General features: G+C 37.0%; 1 protein-coding gene across 8 annotated transcripts in view; it reads right to left on the reverse strand.

The window, feature by feature from the left end:
* The window catches only part of LOC127851926 (pre-mRNA-splicing factor ATP-dependent RNA helicase DHX16-like), a 53,415-nt gene that overhangs the window by 14,331 nt on the left and 16,201 nt on the right, over positions 1–22,883 (reverse strand). For all 8 annotated transcript variants that reach the window (XR_008036052.1, XR_008036053.1, XR_008036054.1 and 5 more), the window contains exons 3-13: positions 19,859–19,929; positions 19,360–19,573; positions 16,944–17,119; positions 13,867–13,965; positions 12,236–12,300; positions 10,691–10,875; positions 7,936–8,127; positions 7,207–7,317; positions 4,695–4,810; positions 2,644–2,785; positions 1,708–1,776 (exon numbers count right to left, since the gene is read on the reverse strand). Coding sequence is in view for 4 of the 8 variants with exons in the window: in XM_052385919.1 (XP_052241879.1) it covers positions 1,708–1,776; positions 2,644–2,785; positions 4,695–4,810; positions 7,207–7,317; positions 7,936–8,127; positions 10,691–10,875; positions 12,236–12,300; positions 13,867–13,965; positions 16,944–17,119; positions 19,360–19,573; positions 19,859–19,929 (1,440 nt within the window). In the remaining 4 variants the exon portion in view is untranslated. The remainder of the gene's footprint in view (positions 1–1,707; positions 1,777–2,643; positions 2,786–4,694; positions 4,811–7,206; positions 7,318–7,935; positions 8,128–10,690; positions 10,876–12,235; positions 12,301–13,866; positions 13,966–16,943; positions 17,120–19,359; positions 19,574–19,858; positions 19,930–22,883) is intronic.

Here is a 22,883-nt window from a genome sequence, read left to right on the forward strand (position 1 = left end):
CAAAGAATACTATCAGAATAGCAAACAGTTTGGATCCAGATGAGACGCCATGTTCTGTGGCGTCTCATCATGATCCAAACTGTTTGCAAAGGCCTTCAAAATTCGGTTCCAGCACTGTAAGAGTTAACATGATTTTCTGACTAATTACTCTAAATTTTAGGCCATTTTATTTTACACTATTTTACCAGAATTCTGTCCTGTAGCTCTTATCAGGTGAAACAAATACAGCTCTACACATTGCATACCTGTATCCGATCATCAATCAAACATTGTGAGTGTCTCTAAATTTTCAAACACCTATGTCTTTCTACCTAATTTTCAGACACCTGTAATTTTTAAATATTATTTACCTAAATTGGCGGATACGAAAAAAATAATATTTATGAGTGTCTAAAACTTAATTACGGTACATTGACAAAAATTAATTAACGTGCATCTTTTTTGTATCTATTTTGAATATATCCCATTGCATTATGTACAAAACTTGTGTGAAGACTACTGGGCTTGTTTAAGCTAATGCTAATGTGTCGGTTCTCTTGTTTAAGCTAATGCTAATGTGTCGGTTCTCTTGTTTAAGCTAATGCTAATGTGTCGGTTCTCTTTCTATTTGAAAGCAAGAAAAAAATCCTTTTTTTTTTCAAATTGTAACTGAATGCACATTAAAAAATAATTTAACAATAGAAATCTGTGGTATTATAGAAAAAAAAAGTTCTCTTATTTTAACCTGCCTTCTGTCTATCAGAGCACATCTGATAGTGTTCACAGGTTTAAACATCATAAGTGTCAATGACATTAAAATAACTTAAGTATAAACTAGAGCTTTGTCACAGACGTGGCGAATACCCCCACACGCCACATTGACACAGAATATTTTGCATGTTGTCTTCAAAAAAAACAGTGGACACCATGCTCAATGTTTAAAACGCACTAAGTGACCCCCATGGCCTAGTTTTTCACCCCGTATGGCCCATCTTCGAACTTGAGACCTAGACATCATCTAGATACAACATCTGACCAAGTTTGGTGAAGATCGGATGAAAACAACTTGTATTAGAGAGCGGACACAGACCGACAGACAAACAAGCTCACTCCTATATACCCCCCTAAACTTCGTTTGTGGGGGTATAATGAGCTCTTAATCTTAATAATCTTGGTGATTAATTTGATTTACAAATGAACATGCTTTAGCTTGCACTGCGTACATAATCCAAGTACTGAAAATGTTGGCTGGAATACATGTGTATAGCTCATCAGGTGTTGGATAGCTTATCATGTGTCATACTCAAATACGGTGCATATTCACTACTCCTTATATTTTTGTACCAATGTCATTCATTTGTCTTTATGAACTTTATGAACACAGAATGAAGATGAGTAGTTTACATAATCTGTTAAATCAGAAATTAACTTTGTATAAAGAAATTAAAAATATCAATTTGCCTGAGTAATGAACAATCATCTCTTAATTGTTTTCTTTCCATCTGCAACAGTTGAAGTCATGGTTTAGAATGAAGGATACCATGTTTCATAACGAGCACAACATTCTTGTACAAGCAAACATAACATTTTCCCAGCATTACACTATATTTATTTTAACTTTCTGTATGTTTATGAAAGTTACGAATATCTGTTATCAAACCAGTCAATGAAGACCAGATGTTGTGACTGCAGCTGATGTTTTACAATGCCTAGACTTCTACAGCTTACCTTGGTATAGTAAATATCCACTGGAAATCTCCTACCAGGGATTCTGAAAACTGGAGCATCATCAAAGAACTGAAAAATATATAATTTATAGATATTATTTGTTTTGTTATCCTTATTACGAGTGCATAATTATGAACATATATACAAATTATTTTCCTTCATTAAGAGAGCATCATAATGAATATTTATACAAATTTATATCAGTCATAATTTACAACAAGAACACACTTTTTATTTGGTTGCTATGGTTTTACACATGGGTCAGTTTAACAGAGCAGATGTAAAGTTTGCTGTTTAGGTAGTTTGTCACTAGGTACCATATTTGCTGTGTGTTCATTATGTGATGAAGACCAGAATTTATTGTTTTCAAGCCATATAAGATTTAAGTAACAGCTAAATTGAACAGTGTTTTGTTGTTGTTTTAAAACATTAAATCTTAAATGTTTTTATATTAAAACAAGAGCACCGCATAACGAGTGCCAACACTTGGCTGTGGATGCAGTTTTGATTAAATGAAAGCTTGTCAGATTTTTTTTTTCTTTTCTTTTAGAGGTCACAGTGACCTTGACCTTTGACCTAGTGACCCAAAAATGGGTGTGGCGTGTAGAAGTCATCAAGGTGCATCTACATATGAAGTTTCAAAGTTGTAGGTGGAAGCACTTTGATTTTAGAGCCAATGTTAAGGTTTTATCACGGCAGACGGCGGACGGCAGACCCCGGACGACGAGCTGGCTATGACAATACCTCAGGTTTTCTCCGAAAACAGCCGTGCTAATAAAATTACAAAGACCAAGCCATTAGTTCAACTTTAGACTTAAACACAGTTAATTTTAATCTCTATCTAAACAGATACCTGTGTTATCACTTACTAATTACAAATTCTCAAAATAACCCAAATCAGAATGAAAAGATTAAACGCCATTACAAAACAAAAACCTGCGAGAATTTCTCAGCATCAAGAGTGGCACTGGAGATAAGCAGCTTCAGATCCGGCCGGAACCGTGCAATGTCTTTCACAAGACCGAACAATACGTCTGTGTGCAGTGTGCGCTCATGGGCCTCATCAATGATCAGGACACTGAAAGCAATCACAGATTTATACATTTACACTAGGCCTGGGCATGTATTCAAACTATTGAAACATTTGTCTGAAACTTATGAATAAATGCAGTTGTGTTTCTTTTGTTAAAATGTGGGTCTGTTAGAGGGACCCATTTCAAATGAAAAAAGTAAATTTTTTCTCAAATGGGAACTAAAAATTCCCAATTGAAAATTTCAAAAAATAAAATATTTTTTTAATATGTTTAAACATTTAATCAACGTCAATTCCAGTTCTATAAGTTGAACTTAAGTAACTATAATAATGAAATAACTTTATTCTAACTTTTAAAGTATTAAGCAAATAATCAACAACAATTATTTCCCAATTTTAGTCAAAGAGATGCTATTTTTCCAACTGCTAAGGGACCTGACCCCATTCTCAAAATAGTGGAAAAAACACTGACATGTAGAGTTATACATGGAAAAATATGTTGGTTCTGTAAGCATTTTTTTTGAGACTTCAGTCTAACAATTGGTTGTTTAATAAGGGCCCCGCATTTACCAATACAATCAAAGCCATAGGACAATGAAAACAATAATATAATTGAAACCGCTTTGTTTTAGTACAGTTCACTTTATTTAACTGAAATTAAAACACTCTTCATGCAGATACACCAGCCTTGAAAAACTGTTAAAATACATTTATTGCGGGATTCTCATGAATATGTCATAAAAGTGATGCAGAGAATACCCCTATGACTGACTACACATGGCATATAAGTAGCATGATGCTATAAAATGTCTAGGTTGAAAAAGGGGCATAACTTTTTCAATTGTTAGCGTAGGATAATAACAAAAAGTACACGCACAGCTTCATATCATAAGAAGCAAGGCCTACAAGTGAAATGTTGTATGTTGAAAAGTGTGGGACAGTTCCAGAAGAAAAGTTTGCATCAACTGGAAGACAAAACAGACGGATAAACGTACATTGTGATTCCAGTTTACCTCCCTCTTCTTTGTTTTGTGATTCCAGTATATCCCCCTTTACTCTGTTTTTTGATTCCAGTATATACCCCTTTACTTTGTTATGTGATCCAAGTATATCCCCCTTTACTCTGTTTTGTGATTCCAGTATATACACTTTTACTTTGTATTGTGATCCCAGTATATCCCCCTTTACTCTGTTTTGTGATTCCAGTATATCAACCCCCTTTACTTTATATTGTGATCCCAATATATCCCCCATTACTTTGTATTGGGATTCAAGTATATTCCCCTTTACTTTGTATTGTGATCCCATGATATCCCCCTTTACTGTGTATTGTGATCCCAGTATATCCCCCTTTCCAATGTATTGAGATCTCAGTATATCCCCTGTATTTTGTATTGTAATTCCAGAATATATCCCCCAATACATTGTATTGTGATCCCAGTATATGCCCCTGTACTTTGTATTGTGATCCCAGTATACCCCCTGTAATTTGTATTGTGATTCCAGTATATCCCCCTTTACTTTGTATTGTGATCCCAGTATACCCCCCTGTACTTTGTATTGTTATTCCAGTATATCCCCCTGTACTTTGTATTGTGAATCCGTATATATCACCCTTTACATTGTATCAGGAGAAGGGGGAGGGAGGGGGTAATTAAAAAATTCAGTTTTGGAAGTTATCACAGACATACGTATATTTTCAGCACATGCATGACACTGAACTTGTGGAGTACAAACAAGTTCAATTATGAGGTCGCTATGGTAAAGTGGATACAGTGTCCGCCTGGCGACACGAAGGTTAGTTTGTTCCCCATTGTTGATGTTTAGATCTCCCCCTAAGAAACCAAGTATTGGTTCTACCCAGGAAACAGACTTGACAGAGTTTCAATAAGCCTTAGGCTTTCAATGCAATCAAGCTACAATTAATAGTTTTAAAGGTTACAAAGGTACACACCTGTATGTTTTCAAGTCTGGTTCAGTGAGAAACTCTCGGAGCAGCATGCCATCTGTCATGTACTTGATTACCGTTCTCTCAGACGTGCAGTCCTCAAACCGTATACTGTACCCAACCTGTTATGTGTGGAAAAATTAAACATTAACCGTGATATATGCCTTGCTCTTTGAAAACTGGGCTTAATGCATGTGCGTAAAGTGTCGTCTCAGATTAGCCTGAGCAGTCCACTAAGGTTTATTAGGGATGACACTTCACTAACTGCTTTTTTTTCAAATTAAGTGCCTTTGCAGACATATCCAATAAAAATACTGCGTGTATTTGTCAAATTATTTTAAAAATACACTTTTTAAAATATTAAAAATATTAAAAACATTTCAGTGATACAGAATTCAAAATGCATATACAGGACACCACATAGTGACAAGACATGTGTCAAGAGTACACAATTTTAATAGGTCGCCGTGGTGTAATGGATATGGTGTCCGCCTAGTGACCGGGAGGTCACGGGTTCGATCCCCACCTTGGGAGCGTTCTTAAGATCTCCCCCAAAGACACCAAGTACTGGTTCTAGGCCCAGGAAACGGACTCGAGAGCGTTTATATAAGCCTAAGGCTTTCTATGCAATCGAGCTAAAATAAATAGGTTTAAACTAAGAGTACACAAATATACCCGCTAAATAAAATTGGACACAAATGAAAGTTAGGTGGACAATCAACATGTGAATTCATTATTTTAACAAGGGACAAAATTGTCACAAACCAGGTTTTCATTGTGAAACAAGATGCGTTTGTGAAACACAATGTCCCCCTATATGACGTTTGACCTTGAAGGATGACCTTGACCTTGACCCTTCACCACTCAAAATGTGCAGCTCCATGAGATACATATGCATTTCAAATATAAAATTGCTAGCTTCAATATTGCAGAAGTGACATTACATGAGCAATTTTGACCCATATATTTGACCTTGAAGAATGACCTTGACCTTTTACCACTCAAAATGTGCAGCTCCATGAGATACACATGCATGCCAAATATCAAGTTGCTATCTTCAATATTTTAAAAGTATTCATAAAATAAGCGATTTGGGCCACATATATTTGACCTCTGACCTTGAAGGATGACCTTGACCTTTCACCACTCAAAATGTGCAGCTCCATGAGATACACATGCATGCCAAATATCAAGTTGCTATCTTCAATATTGCAAAAGTATTCATAAAATGAGCGCTTTTAGCCACATATATTTGACCTCTGACCTTGAAGGATGACCTTGACCTTTCACTACTCAAAATGTGCAGCTCCATGAGATACACATGCATGCCAAATATCAAGTTGCTATATTCAATACAGCAAAAGTTATTGCAAAATGTTAAAGTTGGCGCAAACCAACCAACCAACCAACAGACAGGGCAAAAACAATATGTCCCCCACTACTATAGTGGGGGACATAAAAAAATTGATAAAGGGAGACAACTCAAACTGAACTTCTGAAATGAACAAACAAAATTAATCCCCTTTGTAAGTTTGTTTCAAAATAAATCTATTTTTAGTCGTGGCGACCTTGACATTGGAGATATTGATGTGATTCTTACGTGCGACACACCGTCCCATGATGGTGAACAAATGTGCCAAATGATTTTAAAATCTCACAATGAATGACATAGTTATGGCCCGGACAAACTCATTTATGGCCATTTTTTACCTTTGAACTCAAAGTGTGACCTTGACCTTGGAGATATCGACGTAATTCTTTCGAGCGACACATCATCTAATGATGGTGAACAAATGTGACAAAAGATTTTAAAATCTCACAATGAACAACAAAGTTAAGGCCCGGACAAGCTTGTTCCGCCCGCCAGCCTGCCCGCCCGCCCACCAGCCCGCCCGCCGACATTCGCCAATCTAATAACCAGTTTTTTCCTTCAGAAAACCTGGTTAAAAAGCCTGAAAAATGTTAATTTAGAGAAAATTGTTAAGTCCTAAGCCTGTAACTTCGCCAAAAATCAATAGACTGACACAAAACTTGAACTTGATCTTAAGTCATGCAGGTAGACTCACACACCAAAACTCAGGTAAATATCTCAAAGCGCTTAGGAAAAGACTCCAGAAACAGAATGCCAAACCAATGGACCAACTGACGTACAGTTTGCCTATATACCTCCATATCAAGAGCATTAATAATAACTTAATTAATGAAATGCTTGTTTTGTTAAGTGTTTGTTTGAAAAACAAATCAGTCAGGTTTTGTCAGTCATCAATTGCCAAAATAGACATATTCAATTTTATTGCTAATTTAATGAAACAAAAATAAACCGAATGTAAGCTTTCAAAATAACCAATTAAAGACTGATTTTGGTCAGGTAACAATTAGGCTAATGCCAGTCACACAATTAAAACTATTTGAGCAAGTTTTATTTGGCCAATATTTTATCATGTTAGGGCCATAATTCAAAAGTGCCCCAGGCAATCTTCTAGTTAGCAAACTAAGAGACTGATGTTGGGCTGTTCACCTCATTTCCCAGTTTGAACCCCATCTCTTCGGCCACTCTGGCTGCTACTGACATGGCGGCCACACGTCTGGGCTGGGTACAGCCAACCTTCATACCGTCCTTGCAGAAACCCTGCCAAAAAACATTGCTCTTGTTAAAGGAACCTTTTCACGTTTTGGTTAATTGACAAAATGAAAAAAATTGTTTCAGATTCGACAATTTTCGTTGTTGTTATGATATTTGTGAGGAAACAGTAATACTGAACATTTAACATGCTCTAAAATATCCATTATATGCATCTTTTGACGATTTAAATACCTGAAAATTATAAAGTATTGCAACACGAAACAATTGAATAATTTGGAGAGTTCTGTTGTTGTAGTTAAATTTTATGCATTGCTTATATAAAGCATAAATACATCACTTGTTGTATGAGCACAGATGGCCGAGTGATCTAAGCGTTAGACTTTTATTCCAGGGGTCAGTGGCTAGAGCCCAGTTGAGTTACTTTTTTATCTTTATTTAATTTTATTATTGTTTTTTACTGGAGCTTTTTAGATCCAATGTTTACATTTATCAATATAAAGCATTTAATGACAAACTAATGGAAAAGAAATTTCAAGAATACCTGTTTCATGTTGAAACACATTGTTTTAAATAAAAATAATCCAAACATTTCACAAATTGTTTTAAACAACTTAGATTGAACAAGATTAATTTCCCTTTTGGTAACACCTCCCTAACACTTACTGCCTTATAAAGGTACTGTGGTATCTGAGTTGTTTTCCCGGATCCCGTCTCGCCTTCTATGATCAACACCTGAAACTGTTCTATGGCCTCCAGTAGGCCCCCTTTGAAGGGGTAGATGGGCAGGGAGCGCTGCGTCTCCTTGATAGACAACTTCTTCTTCTGTTTCTCAGACAACTCCACCTCCTCCTTAGCCTAGAGAAGCATTCAAAAATGCATAAAGTGTTGCCCCTTAAGTGGAATGTTTTGTTTTCAGGAGGTGTCTTCTAAACTGAAACTAAGACTAGGCTGACAGTATCGACCCAGATTAGCCATTGCACAATACTTTACAATGCATAAAGTACCTGCATTAAGCCTGGTTTTCCCAGAGCAAGGCACCTTGTCTGTTATAGTCCCAGGCATCTGTAGGGCTTGCACAATTTACTCTTTCCCCCAAAAGAATCAAAGTGAAAATGGCGTTTGCAACCAGCAAACAAGAGGGCCAAGATGGCCCTAGTTCGCTCACCTGAGAGGAGTCGGTTCATTCAATCTTTACCTAATGTCAAACTTGACCTAGATATTGACCAGACAAACATCCTGGTCAAGTTTCATCATTATTGAACAAAAACTCTGGCGTACATGTAGGGAGTGTTTTTGGTTTTTGTAAGATTTGAAATGGTGACCTATCATCAAACTTGACTGAGATCTTTCAGCAACTTTGATAAAGAATGCTTGAGAAATGTGAATGCTAGAGTGTTTACAAACCAAATGTGGACGGACGGACAGCGGACAAAGACCAATCCTAAAACCTCACCTGAGCAATCAGGTGAGCTAAAAAGTGTGTTTCACCGATCTGAGCCATTTTCCAACTTGTCCAAGAAATCAATAAAACCAATGTATTGACTAAGTTTCACGATGATTAGGCAAAATATGTGACTTCCATAGTGTTTGATCACAAGGTTTCTCTCTATATAGTCACATAAGGAAAACTGCCCCACCCCCATGGCAGCCATGTTTATTGACCCATCGGGATCATTTGCAAACTCTTGTGAGATATATATCAAACTAATCTTTTCACCAAGTTTCATGATGATTGGGCAAAAAATGTGACTTCTAGAGTGTTCACAAGCTTTTTTTTACTATATAAATATAAGAAAACTTCCCCCCTCCCCCGGCAGACAAGTTATTCAACTGACTGGAACCATTTTCCAACTCAACTCTTGTATCAAGAAGACAAATGTTCTGACCAAATTTCATGAAAATTGAGTAAAAAATGTGACTTCTAGAGTCATCACATGTTTTCACTATATACATATAGAGAAAAATGACCGGTTCACTGGCAGCCATGTTTTTTCACCGATCTGGACCATTTTCGAACTCATCCGAAATATCAATAAAACCAATGTTTTGATTAACTTTCATGATGATTGGGCCAAAATTGTGACTTCTAAAGTGTTTACAAGGTTTCTCTATAGCCATGATAGGAAAACTGCCCCGCCCACTGGCTGCCATGTTTTTCAACGGACTGGAACCACTTTTGAACTCAACCAACATATCATTAAGACATTTAGACAAAGTAACATGAAGATTGGGCATTAAATGTGACTTCTACAGTGTTTACAAGCTTTTTCTTTTTTTTTGACCTAGTGACCTAGTTTTTGACCCAGCATGACCCAGTTTCGAACTCGATTGAGATATCATTGGGACAAATCTTCTGACCAAGTTTCATGAAGATCAGACAATAAATGTGGCCTCTAGAGTGTTTACGAACAAATGTGGATGGACGACAAACGGATGGACAAACACCGGTCACAAAAGCTCCCCTGAGCAATCAGGTGAGCTAAAAAAAACATCCAACCTGGAATAACAATTACATAAATGATACACAAATCTACACTGTATTATTATGAAAACATTAATAATCAAAGGGGAATTACTACTGTAAACTTAAATGCAATATTTAGAAAAGTTGTCTCGCATGTTACATGACCTTAATTCATGACTGTTTACAAGCCTTTTTACTATATAAATATAAGGAAAACTGCGCCGTCCCCCTGGCAACCATGTTTTTCAACGGACCAGAACCATTTTCAAACTTAACTCACGTATCTAGGAAACAAAAGTTCTGACAAAATTTCATGAAAATTGGGCCAAAAATGTGACTTCAATAGTGTTGACATGTTTTCACTATATACATATAGAGAAAAATGCCCCGCCCACTGGCAGCCATGTTTTTTCACCGATCTGGACCATTTTCGAACTCGTCCGAGAAATCAATAAAACCAATGTTTTGAACAACTTTCATGATGATTGGGCCAAAATTGTGACTTCCAGAATGTTTACAAGGTTTCTCTATAGCCAAATAAGGAAAAATGCCCCGCCCACTGGCGACCATGTTTTTCAACGGACCGGAACCACTTTTGAACTCATCCAACATATCATTAAGACAAACATTTTGACAAAATAACATGAAGATTGGGCATGAAATGTGACTTTTACAGTGTTTACAAGTTTTTCCTTTTTTTTGACCTAGTGACCTAGTTTTTGACCCAGCACGACCCAGTTTCGAACTCATCCGAGATTTTATTGGGACGATATATGCTCATCAGTATCTCAGGGTTGGAAATGAAGCCTTTAAAACTTGAATATAGTAAAAAAGTGTTTAATTAAATTCACTTTTCTATGGGAATACAAATGCGTCAAAATACGTATCTTAGTGGTAATGGGTTAAAAGTACCAAATAATCCCAATGATAAAAAAGATCTACTAAACACTCCACCTTGTCTGTTATGGTCCCAGGCATCTGTAGGGCTTGAACAAACTCTATCTCCTCATCCATTATCACATCATACTCCTTCACTTTGTTTTTCTCTTTGGCTTTCTCTTTGGAATCTTTTGCCCCAAAAGACATCAATGCTGCTCCCACATGCAGCTCTTCCCATTTCTGCTGCTCTGAATTAGGGCCTGAAATTTTTTGATGCAATTATATGTCTATGATTCAACTTAAAATATTTCCAGAAAATGTTACACCTTAAAATTTGCCAAATTAATTACTTTTCTTATCACAAATTTTAGAAACATTCAAGCAAAGTCCCAAAGACGCAGACAAGGTAATAAATTGTTCATATGTTATTGGATAGATTAAAAAACACACACACATAATCAAATACAAGTACTCTTCAACTTTATTTTATCATTATGACAGATTGTGCAGTCCGCTTAGGCAATCTTTTAAGGCAGTCTCTTCTAAAAGAATCTAGTCTTGGCATAAAGTTTTAAGTGCGGACAGCACAGGCTAATCTGGGACGACACACTTTAAGCACATGCATAAAAGGGGCCGTCAACCAGAATTACGACAAAAGAAAAGTTCTAAAATACCATATTTTTTTACAATTATTAGTTTATATTGATTAAAATATCACGACTGCTATATTACATTACTTGAAAAAAGTTAATATTTTCAGTATATTCGGTAATATAATTTTGTGAGGTGAAATTGATAGTAACTCGCGAAAAAAGGTGACATAATGATATATGTGTGTATAAATAACATAAGTAGATTGATCATTTTCTATATAAAATATATACAATTCACTAAGCATGCACAATTTGCATTCCTGGGTTTACCATGTGACGATGATGATCAAACTACTTGCGCTATTTGTAGTTGACTAATAGTTACTTGGTACACTTGCTCCGTAAGATTGTTTTACCGAATATACTGAAAACTGAACAACTTTTTCAAGTAATGTAATATACCAGTTGTGATATTTAAATCAATTTAAACTAATAATTGAGAAAATACCATATTTAGAACTTTTCTTTTTTGTGAAATCTGATTGACGGCCCCTTTAAGCCAAGTATTCTCAAAGAACAAGGATTTAATTCTCTGAATTTGTTAATAGCCAGCAAATGGCCCAAAAATATGTTTTCTGACAAAAAAAAACTTGATACCTAAATTTATTGTAATTAGTTTTAATACCATCGTTTTCTTAATAAGTAGATTAAATGACAAATGCATTCAAATATATAAGTATTATAGTAGTGGTACATAAACCCTTTCCCACTCAGAAGCAAAGTGAAAATGGCTATGTGCAAACAGCATAAAACCAGACAATCCTGTGAGCAAGCAAACCTTCAGGTTTTATGCTGTTTGCTGCTCATCAGTTTTTAAGGGTTGGAAATGAAGCCTTTTAAACATGAATTAAGTAAGAGAGGTCTTTCATTAAATTTACCTTTCTATGGGACTACAAATGCGTGAAAATACGTTTCTATGTGGTAAAGGGTTAAATGAAATCTGTTAACAAGTTCCATCACTGTGTACCTTTGGCCCCCTCTTCCTCAAAGTACTTGTCCTGAGGTTTGTCATCCTCCTTGGGTATGAAGTACCTGAAGTGATTTTGTTTGCTTTATATTGTCTGTGCCTATGGTTGGGACAAATAGTGCGATAAACCATGAAATTTAGAGAAATGAAACTTTGTTAATATTATTTTAAATAACAGTACATGTATTTCACATGCATATATAACAGCATTTTTAAATGTATATTATAACGCACTTTGTACTGCTGTATAATAAACAAGAGATGTGTTCGTCAGAAACACAATGCCCCATATTGTGCCGCTTTGAAATTAAATAATAAAAAAAATTTACCTTTGACCTTGAAGGATGACCTTGACCTTGAACTTCCACCACTCAAAATGTGCAGCTTCATGAGAACGCCGCTTTGAAATTTTAATAATTTTTTTTACCTTTGACCTTGAAGGATGACCTTGACCTTCAACTTCCACCACTCAAAATGTGCAGCTTCATGAGATACACATGCATGCCAAATATCAAGTTTCTATCTTCAACAATGCAAAAGTTATGGCCAACGTTAAAGTCTTTTTTCGGACGGACGGACAGCCTGACATACACACATACTGACGGACAGTTCAACTGCTATATGCCACCCTACCGGGTGCATAACAAAATAAATAAATTCTTGTGTTTATTGGAAAAGTTCAGCACCTTTTTGGCAGTTTAGGTCAGATTTTGGGTAAACAAGCAAATTCGTTGAATTGATATTCCCCGCCAATATGTGTTATATTTGACACTCCGCTAAAAAAGCATTTTTTTTAAGATACAAAGGGCCATAACTCCGTTATTAACATATGGTGTACAATGCCATTTGGCATGGATTATCCTCTTATCCATATATATACTCATACCAAGTTTCAATGAAATGCACCAAAGCACTTCCAAGATATGGCTCCGGACAAAAAGTGCCAGACGGACGGAAAGACGGAAGGACGGAAAGACGGGCGGACGGCAAACAACACCAAAACAATATCCCTCCGCCTATGGCGGGGGATAATAATAACCACCATATTGTATGCAACACAAATAAAAATATATGTAAAAACAAGTGATGTGTTTGTGAAACACAATGTCCCCTTTTGAGCGCTTTTGGCCCATATATTTTACCTTTGACCTTGAAGGATGACCTTGACCTTTCACCATTCAATATGTGCAGCTCCATGAGATACACATGCATGCAAAATATCAAGTTGCTATCTTCACTATTGCAAAAGTTAAGGCCAAATGTTAAAGTTTCTGCAAACCAACAAGCAAATTCTTTGAATTGATATCCGCCAATATGCTTCTGGACACAAAAGTGTTATATTTGACACTCAAAAAAGCATTTTTTCAAGATACAATGGGCAATAACTCCGTTATTAACAGATGGTGTACAATACCATTTGGCATGCATCATCCTCTTATCCATATATATACATGTACTCATACCAAGTTTCAATGAAATCTGCCAAAGCACTTTCAAGATATGGCTCCGGACGGACGGACAACGCCGAAACAATATCCATCCGCCGATGGCGGGGGATAATAAATGTTACCTTTTGCCATTGGGAAAAAGCCTATCAGAGGCTGTTATTTTGGGCAAAAATTATCACTGACCTGTTCACCTTCTCGACGTCCCCTGCAGACCTGTGCTCCTTGGCCAGTTTCAGAACGGTCTTCTTGTACTCCAGGTCCCGGCGCTCCCGAGCCGTCAGGCTGAAAGGGAAGATTTGAATTATTAGTTATTTTTTACATTATGTCAGCTGAGGTAAAAAAACAAAGGTAATTTAATTGGGTATTAAAACCTATTTGAACAAAGCTCTTTACACTGTTGAAATAGTAATGAACAAGGGCTGTTTGTAAAACATGCATGCCCCCCCATATGGGCCCTCCGTTGTAGTGACAGCCATTGTGTGAATATGTTTTTTGTTACTGTGACCTTGACCTTTGACCTGGTGACCTGAAAATCAATAGGGGTCATCTGCGGGTCACAATCAATGTACCTATGAAGTGTCATGATCCTAGGCAAAAGCGTTCTTGAGTTATTATCCGAAAATCATTTTACTATTTCGGGTCATCATGACCTTGACCTTTGACCTGGTGACCTCAAAATCAATAGGGGTCATCTGCAAGTCATGATCAATCTACCGATGAAGTTTCATGATCCTAGGCATATGCGTTATTGAGATATCATCCGAAAACCATTTTACTATTTCGGGTCACCGTGACCTTCACCTTTGACCTAGTGACCTCAAAATCAATAGGGGTCATCTACGAGTCATGATCAATGTACCAATGAAGTTTCATGATCCTAGGCCTAATTGTTCTTGAGTTATCATCCGGAAACCATTTTACTATTTCGGGTCATCGTGACCTTGACCTTTGACCTAGTGACCTGAAAATCAATAGGGGTCATCTGCAAGTCATGATCAATCTATCCATGAAGTTTCATGATCCTAGGCGTATGTGTTCTTGAGTTATCATTCAAAAACCATTTTACTATTTCGGGTCACCGTGACCTTGACCTTTGACCTAGTGACCACAAAATCAATAGGGGTCATCTGCGAGTCATGATCAATGTACCTATGAAGTTTTATGATCCTGGGCCGAAGCGTTCTTGAGTTATCGTCTGACAACCACCTGGTGGACGGACCGACAGACAGACCGACCGACAGTCCAACAGACCGACATGAGCAAAGCAATATACCCCCTCTTCTTCGAAGGGGGGCATAATAATTGTTGGCTAGAATGTTAGAGTAATGCAACAGTTAGACATGTGCTATTTCATTGCAAATCAATTTTGGCAAAACCTGCATTGTAGCTCCATTACAGATAAGTTTTGACAATATAGGAATATGTCATACTGGCAACAGAACAAACATCTGCAAGCATTTTGAAACAATACATCATATCATCTATCTGATCAGCCTGATCAATTTGGGTACTAAAATTGTGCTATTGGCAATATGCTTTCGCGATCAGGCAACCCTTTTTCCAAATCAGTCGTATTTTGTAACATGTGTTAAGCCTAGTCTGAAAGTGACATAGACTGTGTTGCTATTATATGTGTGTCTCATACTGTAAGTAACTTTAACAAGTCAATTTTTGTGCACAAGGGTTTACAAGCACATATTGTCCCAAAAAAATTTTTTTTTTTAAAGCCAGATAATCCCATTTATTTGATAAAAGAAAATTATGTATAGATAGAGTTGACTATTAAGGACGTGAACTGAGGGATGACTGTAAATTAAGGTTGACCTAATTTTGTCAGCTGGAAACCATACAGGGAAAGTGGCTTTTAACCTTCTCTCACTCAGATATACTCTATGACCATTTGTAGTCTATTACAAAATCAAATTAAATTTAAGACCTTTCTTACTATTTTTTTAAGTTTAACTCTTCCAGTGCTGGAACCGAATTTTGAAGGCCTTTGCAAACAGTTTTGATCCTGATGAGACGCCACAGAACATGGCGTCTCATCAGGATCCAAACTGTTTGCTATTCTGATAGTATTCTTTGAAAGAAATCAAAGAATATGCTAATTTTAGAAATTCAGCAGACGACATTTTTGCAGACGACACATTTCCCAGCATGCAAAGGGTTTAAAGGCTTCATTTCCAAAACTAAGATTACTGATGAGTAGCAAACAGTATAAAGCCTGAACAGCCTGCAAGTAACTCAAAGGCTTTCCTGGTTTTATGCTGGTTGCATATAGCCATATTGCCATTTTCACTTTGCTTCGGAGCAAGAAAAGGCTTCATCAATCTGCACATATGAGCCATGCTCTGGGGAAACTGGGCTTAACCCTTTGCATGCTGGGAAATTTGTTGTCTGCTAAAATGTCGTCTGCTGAATTTCTAAAATTAGCATTTTCTGCGATTTTTTTCAAAGAATACTATCAGAATAGCAAACAGTTTGGATCCTGATGAGACGCCACGTTTTGTGGTGTCTCATCTGGATCCAAACTGTTTGCAAAGGCCTTCAAAATCCGGTTCCAGCGCTCAAAGGGTTAATACATGTGCATAGTGTTGTCCAAGGTACACCTGTGTAGGAGAAGTCACTTCTTCCTATTTTTAAGGCCTAGGGTAGTCTCTGATTCAGGGACGAAGCTTTTTTCTTAAACTGGCTTTGTAATATGAAGAGACCTCCTTTAAATGTCAGAATACCATTTATGCGCAAAGTTTTGTATCTGATTAGCCTGAGCCAAATGCACAGGCTAGTCAAGAACAACACTTTACACACATGCATTAAGCCCCCTTTTCTAAGAAAAAGCTCATTTGATGTAAAACAGTGAGATAACAATCTACAGTTAATGAAACAAACCAAAAATAATTTTAGATAAAACAAGAGCACTGCATAACGGGTGCCAACGCTCGGCTGCGGATGCAGTTTGAATAAATAAAAGCTTGTCAGAATTTTTATTTTTTATTTTTTTAGAGGTCACAGTTACCTTGACCTTGGACCTATTGACCCAAAAATGGGTGTGGCATGTAGAACTCATCAAGGTGCATCTATATAGGTAGTTTCAATGTTGTAGGTGGAAGCACTTTGATTTTAGAGCAAATGTTAAGGTTTTAGCACGTATTTTGGACGGCAGACGACACAACGAGCTGGCTATGACAATACCTCGGGTATTCTCCTACAACAGCCAGTCTAAAAAATTATGGCTGAAATCCTAAGTCCTATTCACTCACTTCTGGTCTCCAAACAGGTACATCTCGTCCTGTATGTCTTCCTCGAGCTCCTGCAGCTTGTCCACCTGTCGTTTCTTCAGGTACTCCCTCCGGGACTTCTTCCTCAGCTCGGGGATGATCTTCCCTCGGTTCTCTGACTCCTCAAGCTTCAGACGCTTCTGAGCCTCTTCCTGGGCCTACAGTATGCACTTTTATATTTAACCCTTTCAGTGCTGGAACCGAATTTTGAAGGCCTTTGCAAACAGTTTGGATCCAGATGAGACGCCACAGAACGTGGCGTCTCATCAGGATCCAAACTGTTTGCTATTCTGATAGTATTCTTTGAAAAAAATCGAAGAAACTGCTAATTTTAGAAATTCAGCAGACTACATTTGAGCAGACGACAAATTTCCCAGCATGCAAAGGGTTAAGCCTCACTCTGTAAGAATTGGGTGCTATCCATGTTCACAGGCTATTCATGTTCACAGGCTATCCATGTTCACAGGCTAATCAGGAACAACATTTTCCACTAAAATTGTTGGTTTCATTGTTTAAAGGAATTCTCTTCTTATCGAAAATTTTGTGTCGACGGAAAGTGTTGCCCCTGAATAGCCTGTGAAGATTGCACAGGCTTATCTGGAACGGCACTTTACATACATTCATTACCCCCGTTTAAAATGCTTCTGAGCATCTCCCTGAGCCACCAGAAAACCACGGATAGAACATTAAGGCACATTTTTATTTGCGCCTCGTTGTGGGGAAACTGGGCTTAATGCATGAGCGTTAAATGTTGTCCAACATTAAGCCTGTGCACAGATTGGCCAGGGACAGTACTTTCCGCCTAAACTGGGTTTTGTCTCTAAGAGACTTCCTTTACACAAAAATACCATAAAAGCTGCAAGTGTCTTCCCTGATAAGACCACATTTCCCAGAATGAGGATCAGTTGATGTTGACCCTTTGCATGCTGGGAAATTTGTCCTCTTCTAAAATGTCGTCTGCAGAATTTCTAAAATTAGCATTTTCTTCGATTTTTTCAAAGAATACTATCAGAATAGCAAACAGTTTGGATCCTGATGAGACGCCACGTTATGTGGCGTCTCATCTGGATCCAAACTGTTTGCAAAGACCTTCAAAATTTGGTTCCAGCACTAAAAGAGTTAAAGGTCGTGATAACAATCTTCTAAAATAATGAATAATACCACTCAGGTTCTCAATTAAACACGGTAAAGGAAAGAAACCGTGAATAATTTTGGATTAAAAAACTTGTACAAGATAATCATTACTCATTCTGTTAAAAATAAGAATCTATTGTTTTTGAAAAGGCAACAGAAAATGTTTTACTTGCGCTCCTAAAACAATATGAATATCTTTGCAACAATGGTTCAGGCTTATATATAAAAACATACTTTTTAAATTGACTTTTTTAAATTACCTATTTCTGAATTTTATTGAGTCATGATATTATATATAGCCAATTACACTGTACAAAATGAGTAACACATTTTACAATATTCCACAGAATCTGAATGTTCTTTCACCATCTTATAATACAAGTCCCTATGTTTTCATTTTAAAGAGCCCAAACATAACAAAGGCTCTTATTCTTTAGTAACTACCATTTCGGACCTTACACATTTTTACACCCACCTTTCTCACTGACTTGGAGAAAACATTTCTATTGATTACCATTTTCGATCTAAACATTTTTACAGCCAGTTTTCTCTACAACTTAAAAACAACATTTCTATTAAATATCATTTCGTGTCTAACCATCGTTTCCCCAAACTTTCTCTCTGACTTGGAGAAAGATTTCTTGTCTTCCCCTTTGATCTGTCGATCAGCAAATGCATCTCTTTTTAATTACATATTTCTGGAATTATGTCTTACAAAGTACACTCTTTTATACTTTTATTACACCCCCTTTCTCTCTGCCTTGGAGACAACATTAACACCCACCCTTTTCTCTGCCTTGGAGACAACATTAACACCCACCCTTTTCTCTGCCTTGGAGACAACATTAACACCCACCCTTTTCTCTGCCTTGGAGACAACATTAACACCCACCCTTTTCTCTGCCTTGGAGACAACATTAACACCCACCCTTTTCTCTGCCTTGGAGACAACATTAACACCCACCCTTTTCTCTGCCTTGGAGACAACATTAACACCCACCCTTTTCTCTGCCTTGGAGACAACATTAACACCCACCCTTTTCTCTGCCTTGGAGACAACATTAACACCCACCCTTTTCTCTGCCTTGGAGACAACATTAACACCCAACCTTTTCTCTGACTTGGAGACAACATTTTTAGTCTTCTCCTCTTTTTGCATACCCAACCATTTGTACACCTACCTTTATCTCTTTCTCTCTGACTTGGAAACAACATTTAACACCTTATTAATTACCATTTTGGACTCAATCATTTTTACACCCACCTTTCTCTCTGACTTGGAGACAACATTTCTCGTCTTCCCCTTATCTTTCTCCTTCAGTCGATCAGCGAAAGCATCTCTCTCCTCCAGATCCTTCTGTCTCTCACGATCATCCTTTTCAAACTCATCTTCAGAGTCATCATCATCATCATCATCATCATCATCGCGGTCATTGTTATCTTGCTGCCTTCTTTTCCTGGATTTGATGACCGTCTCTCTGCAAATTTGTCAGTGCATAGGCTGTCATCATTTTCATTATCATCTGCATTTATAGTAATATCAATGTTATCATGATTATTGTCATCGTCAGCATCATAACCATCATCATCATCAATATCTTTCACAATTTTCTTAGCTTGAACACGAGTCCATTCATCATCTTAAGTACATAAGGTGGATATATATTTTATGTAATGCTTCAAATAGGGATCAAACTGTATTACATAAAACATATTTTATTGTTTGTCTTAGAACGAATTAAAGTCAAAGACAGGATTCCTACTCTTCACTTTCAGAGTTGTCCTCTTCCTGTCTTTTTCGAAGCTGTCTAGATTTCTTTTCCAACACAGTGTTCTGGAAAAAATGTTGGTGAAGATGCAGTTCACTGAAGAAATATGTTGTGTAGGAAATTAAAGCATTAACGAAACAAATGTGCAGGTTCAAATGTTGACTTTTGCCAGCTTGAATATCTTCTGACATTTAATATAATTGAAATGAAAATTTAAAACACTGTCATAAAAAACCTTAAATACAATCACTATATTAAGAAATTCTTTGGATTAAGTGAACAAGCAGAAAATGTAACGAGAAAGTTGTCCATATTTCCATCCTGACCCTTTTGTGATGCTAGATATTCAATATTTATACAAACATAAAATTATTTCCAACTAAGATGATTATACTTATTGCCATACATAATACTAACCAAGTATTTAACCCTTTCCCACTCAGAAGCAAAGTGAAAATGGCATGTGCAAACAGCATAAAACTAGAACAGCCTGCAAGTAACTCGCAGTCTGTTCAGGTTTTATGCTGTTTGCTGCTCATCAGTATCCACGGGCGTTCCTAGGCATACGGCAGTACACCCATGTGTATAATTCAGTTTCAAACTTAAAACAAGAGCACCGCATAACGGGTGCCACACTCTTTTTTTTTTTAGAGGTCACAGTGACCTTGACCTTTGATCTAGTGACCCAAAATTGGGTGTGGCATGTAGAACTCATCAAGGTGCAGCTACATATGAAGTTTCAAAGTTGTAGATTGAAGCACTTTGATTTTAGAGCCAATGTTCAAAACCTTAACAAAATTTTAAGGTTTTAGCACGACGCGGACAGCGGACGTCAAACGGCGGACGTCAGACGGCGGACAACACGACGAGCTGGCTATGACAATACCTCGGGTTTTCTCTCTTAACAGCCAAGCTTAAAATGAAAACTCTTAAAATTCAAAAAATGCAATAAAAAGTGAGGGCTAAGGGGGGGTTAGGGGTATAATTATGTAAACAAGCAAACAAGACTTCCACTTTTAGAAAATAAAAGTAGGTACAAAACACAACACAGTCCAAAACATACGAAGTAAAGTCTTTTTTCACTGATGAGGGGTAGTTATCAATGTGCAGACTCTACTCGTTTTACGACTGTGTTGTGGCTCTTCAATTTTTTGGGAACCAATATTCAGACACAGGTACCAGATTATGTTTACATTGCGCAAAATTTCAAAATGTAGGCGAACACTCCGTTTTATCCAAATATTTTTAGAGATAGTGTCAGTGAAGCATGTTCATTAGATGATACTCAGAAGCTAGTTCCTTTGACAGATAAGTGGGAAAATGTTCACAGCTTTACATTTCCCTTAAAGCTGGCCGATTTGATGTTGGTATATTTTCCTATTTTTGTTATGTGCCGCAAAAAGTGATTATGAGTCAAAACGTGAACGTATTTATGTCAGATGTGCAAAAGATTTGGTCAAAATCGGTCAAGAAATGCCCACAATCAGTACAAAGATAGGGCTTTTCAATTTCTGTCCATGGACAGAAATGATCTATATTTAAACACGCGCGGGTCACATGTTAAACCACGTGATTCGCTCGAGGCGTGGACTGAAGCATGAAAATAAATGCACAACACTCGGAGCACAGGAGTTGGGCGCGTGGCAAAGTCACTTAAACACTATCAATATGTCATAAAACAACATTTTTCATCATTTTGACAAACCAAATCTGATAATCTATCTATCTATCTGTCTGTCTGTCTGTCTGTCTGTCTGTCTGTCTGTCTGTCTGTCTGTCTGTCTGTCTGTCTGTCTGTCTGTCTGTCTGTCGGTCGGTCGGTCGGTCGGTCTGTCTGTCTGTCTGTCTGTCTGTCTGTCTGTCTGTCTGTCTACCTGTCTACCTGTCTACCTGTCTACCTATCTATCTATCTATCTATCTATCTATCTATCTATCTATCTATCTATCTATCTATCTATCTATCTATCTATTTTTTTATTTATATATACATACACACACGCAAGGTAGTTATCTCTTGAAACAGGAAAATCACCTTCTTCAACACTTTTTTAAGCCATTAAGTTTAAATGGCGGTAGATTTTTGTAAAATATGTACCATTTTGTTGGGAAAGGTTGCCTCGTTACGAACAATGACCACAAAAGGCTATTTGCCAATATAAACTACAAGAAAACAATTCTTCAGAACTCGCAGAAATGATAGGTTGGCTCTCGTCTGACTGAACGTTCAGTGCCGATTTTATCAAGAGTAAAAGTATCGAAATACCCCAGCTACCAAACATTATCTGCATATGTACAATAAACAAATACGACTTTATCAACTAACAACACAGACTTGTCTTTTGCCCACACCAAACACTAACATAATCGTTATGGTTGAATGTTTATTTCAATCGTGTAAGATGATCCGTCCTTCCCCTTACACTTTTTATCCAACTATTGGTTCCGCGCCTCAGAGTTACCGAATAAATGAAGCCGAGAATCGTATTTAACTTGAGCGTCTGATCGACATGGAGCTGGACTCGAAATTACCGATAAAAAATTCCCGATTAACCACGATTTCCACGTAATAAGGCAAACAAAAGGACAAATCTGCGTTGTAAGTTTATACACTCGTATTTGTTAATTGTACTAATGTGGATTATTTTCCATAGCTGTGATATTTCAATAGTTGTATGTATGTGATTTTCCTGTGTCAATAGATACCTACCTTGTTTATAAATAATATATCTTTTTTTTTTGTCAAAATGATGAAAAATGTTGTTTTATGACATATTGATAGTGTTTAAGTGATTTGGCCACGCACCAAGCACCTGTGGTTTAGTAACTGTTCTTTGTTTTGAAAAGAACCGATGTAAAAAATCACGTGAAATTGGCGCTCACGTGACCCAAGGCGTGTATACGTCACAGGTTAATAATAGTCTTGAGAATTCCGTTATGTACATGATTAAGTTTCGTATCTTTGATGCTTTTGGCATTTTTTGGCACAATTTTTTGCGAAAATCAGTATGGAAGAGTTAAG

Source organism: Dreissena polymorpha, chromosome 11 (assembly GCF_020536995.1).
Source record: "Dreissena polymorpha isolate Duluth1 chromosome 11, UMN_Dpol_1.0, whole genome shotgun sequence".
In the NCBI taxonomy this organism is placed as follows: Eukaryota; Metazoa; Mollusca; class Bivalvia; order Myida; family Dreissenidae; genus Dreissena; species Dreissena polymorpha.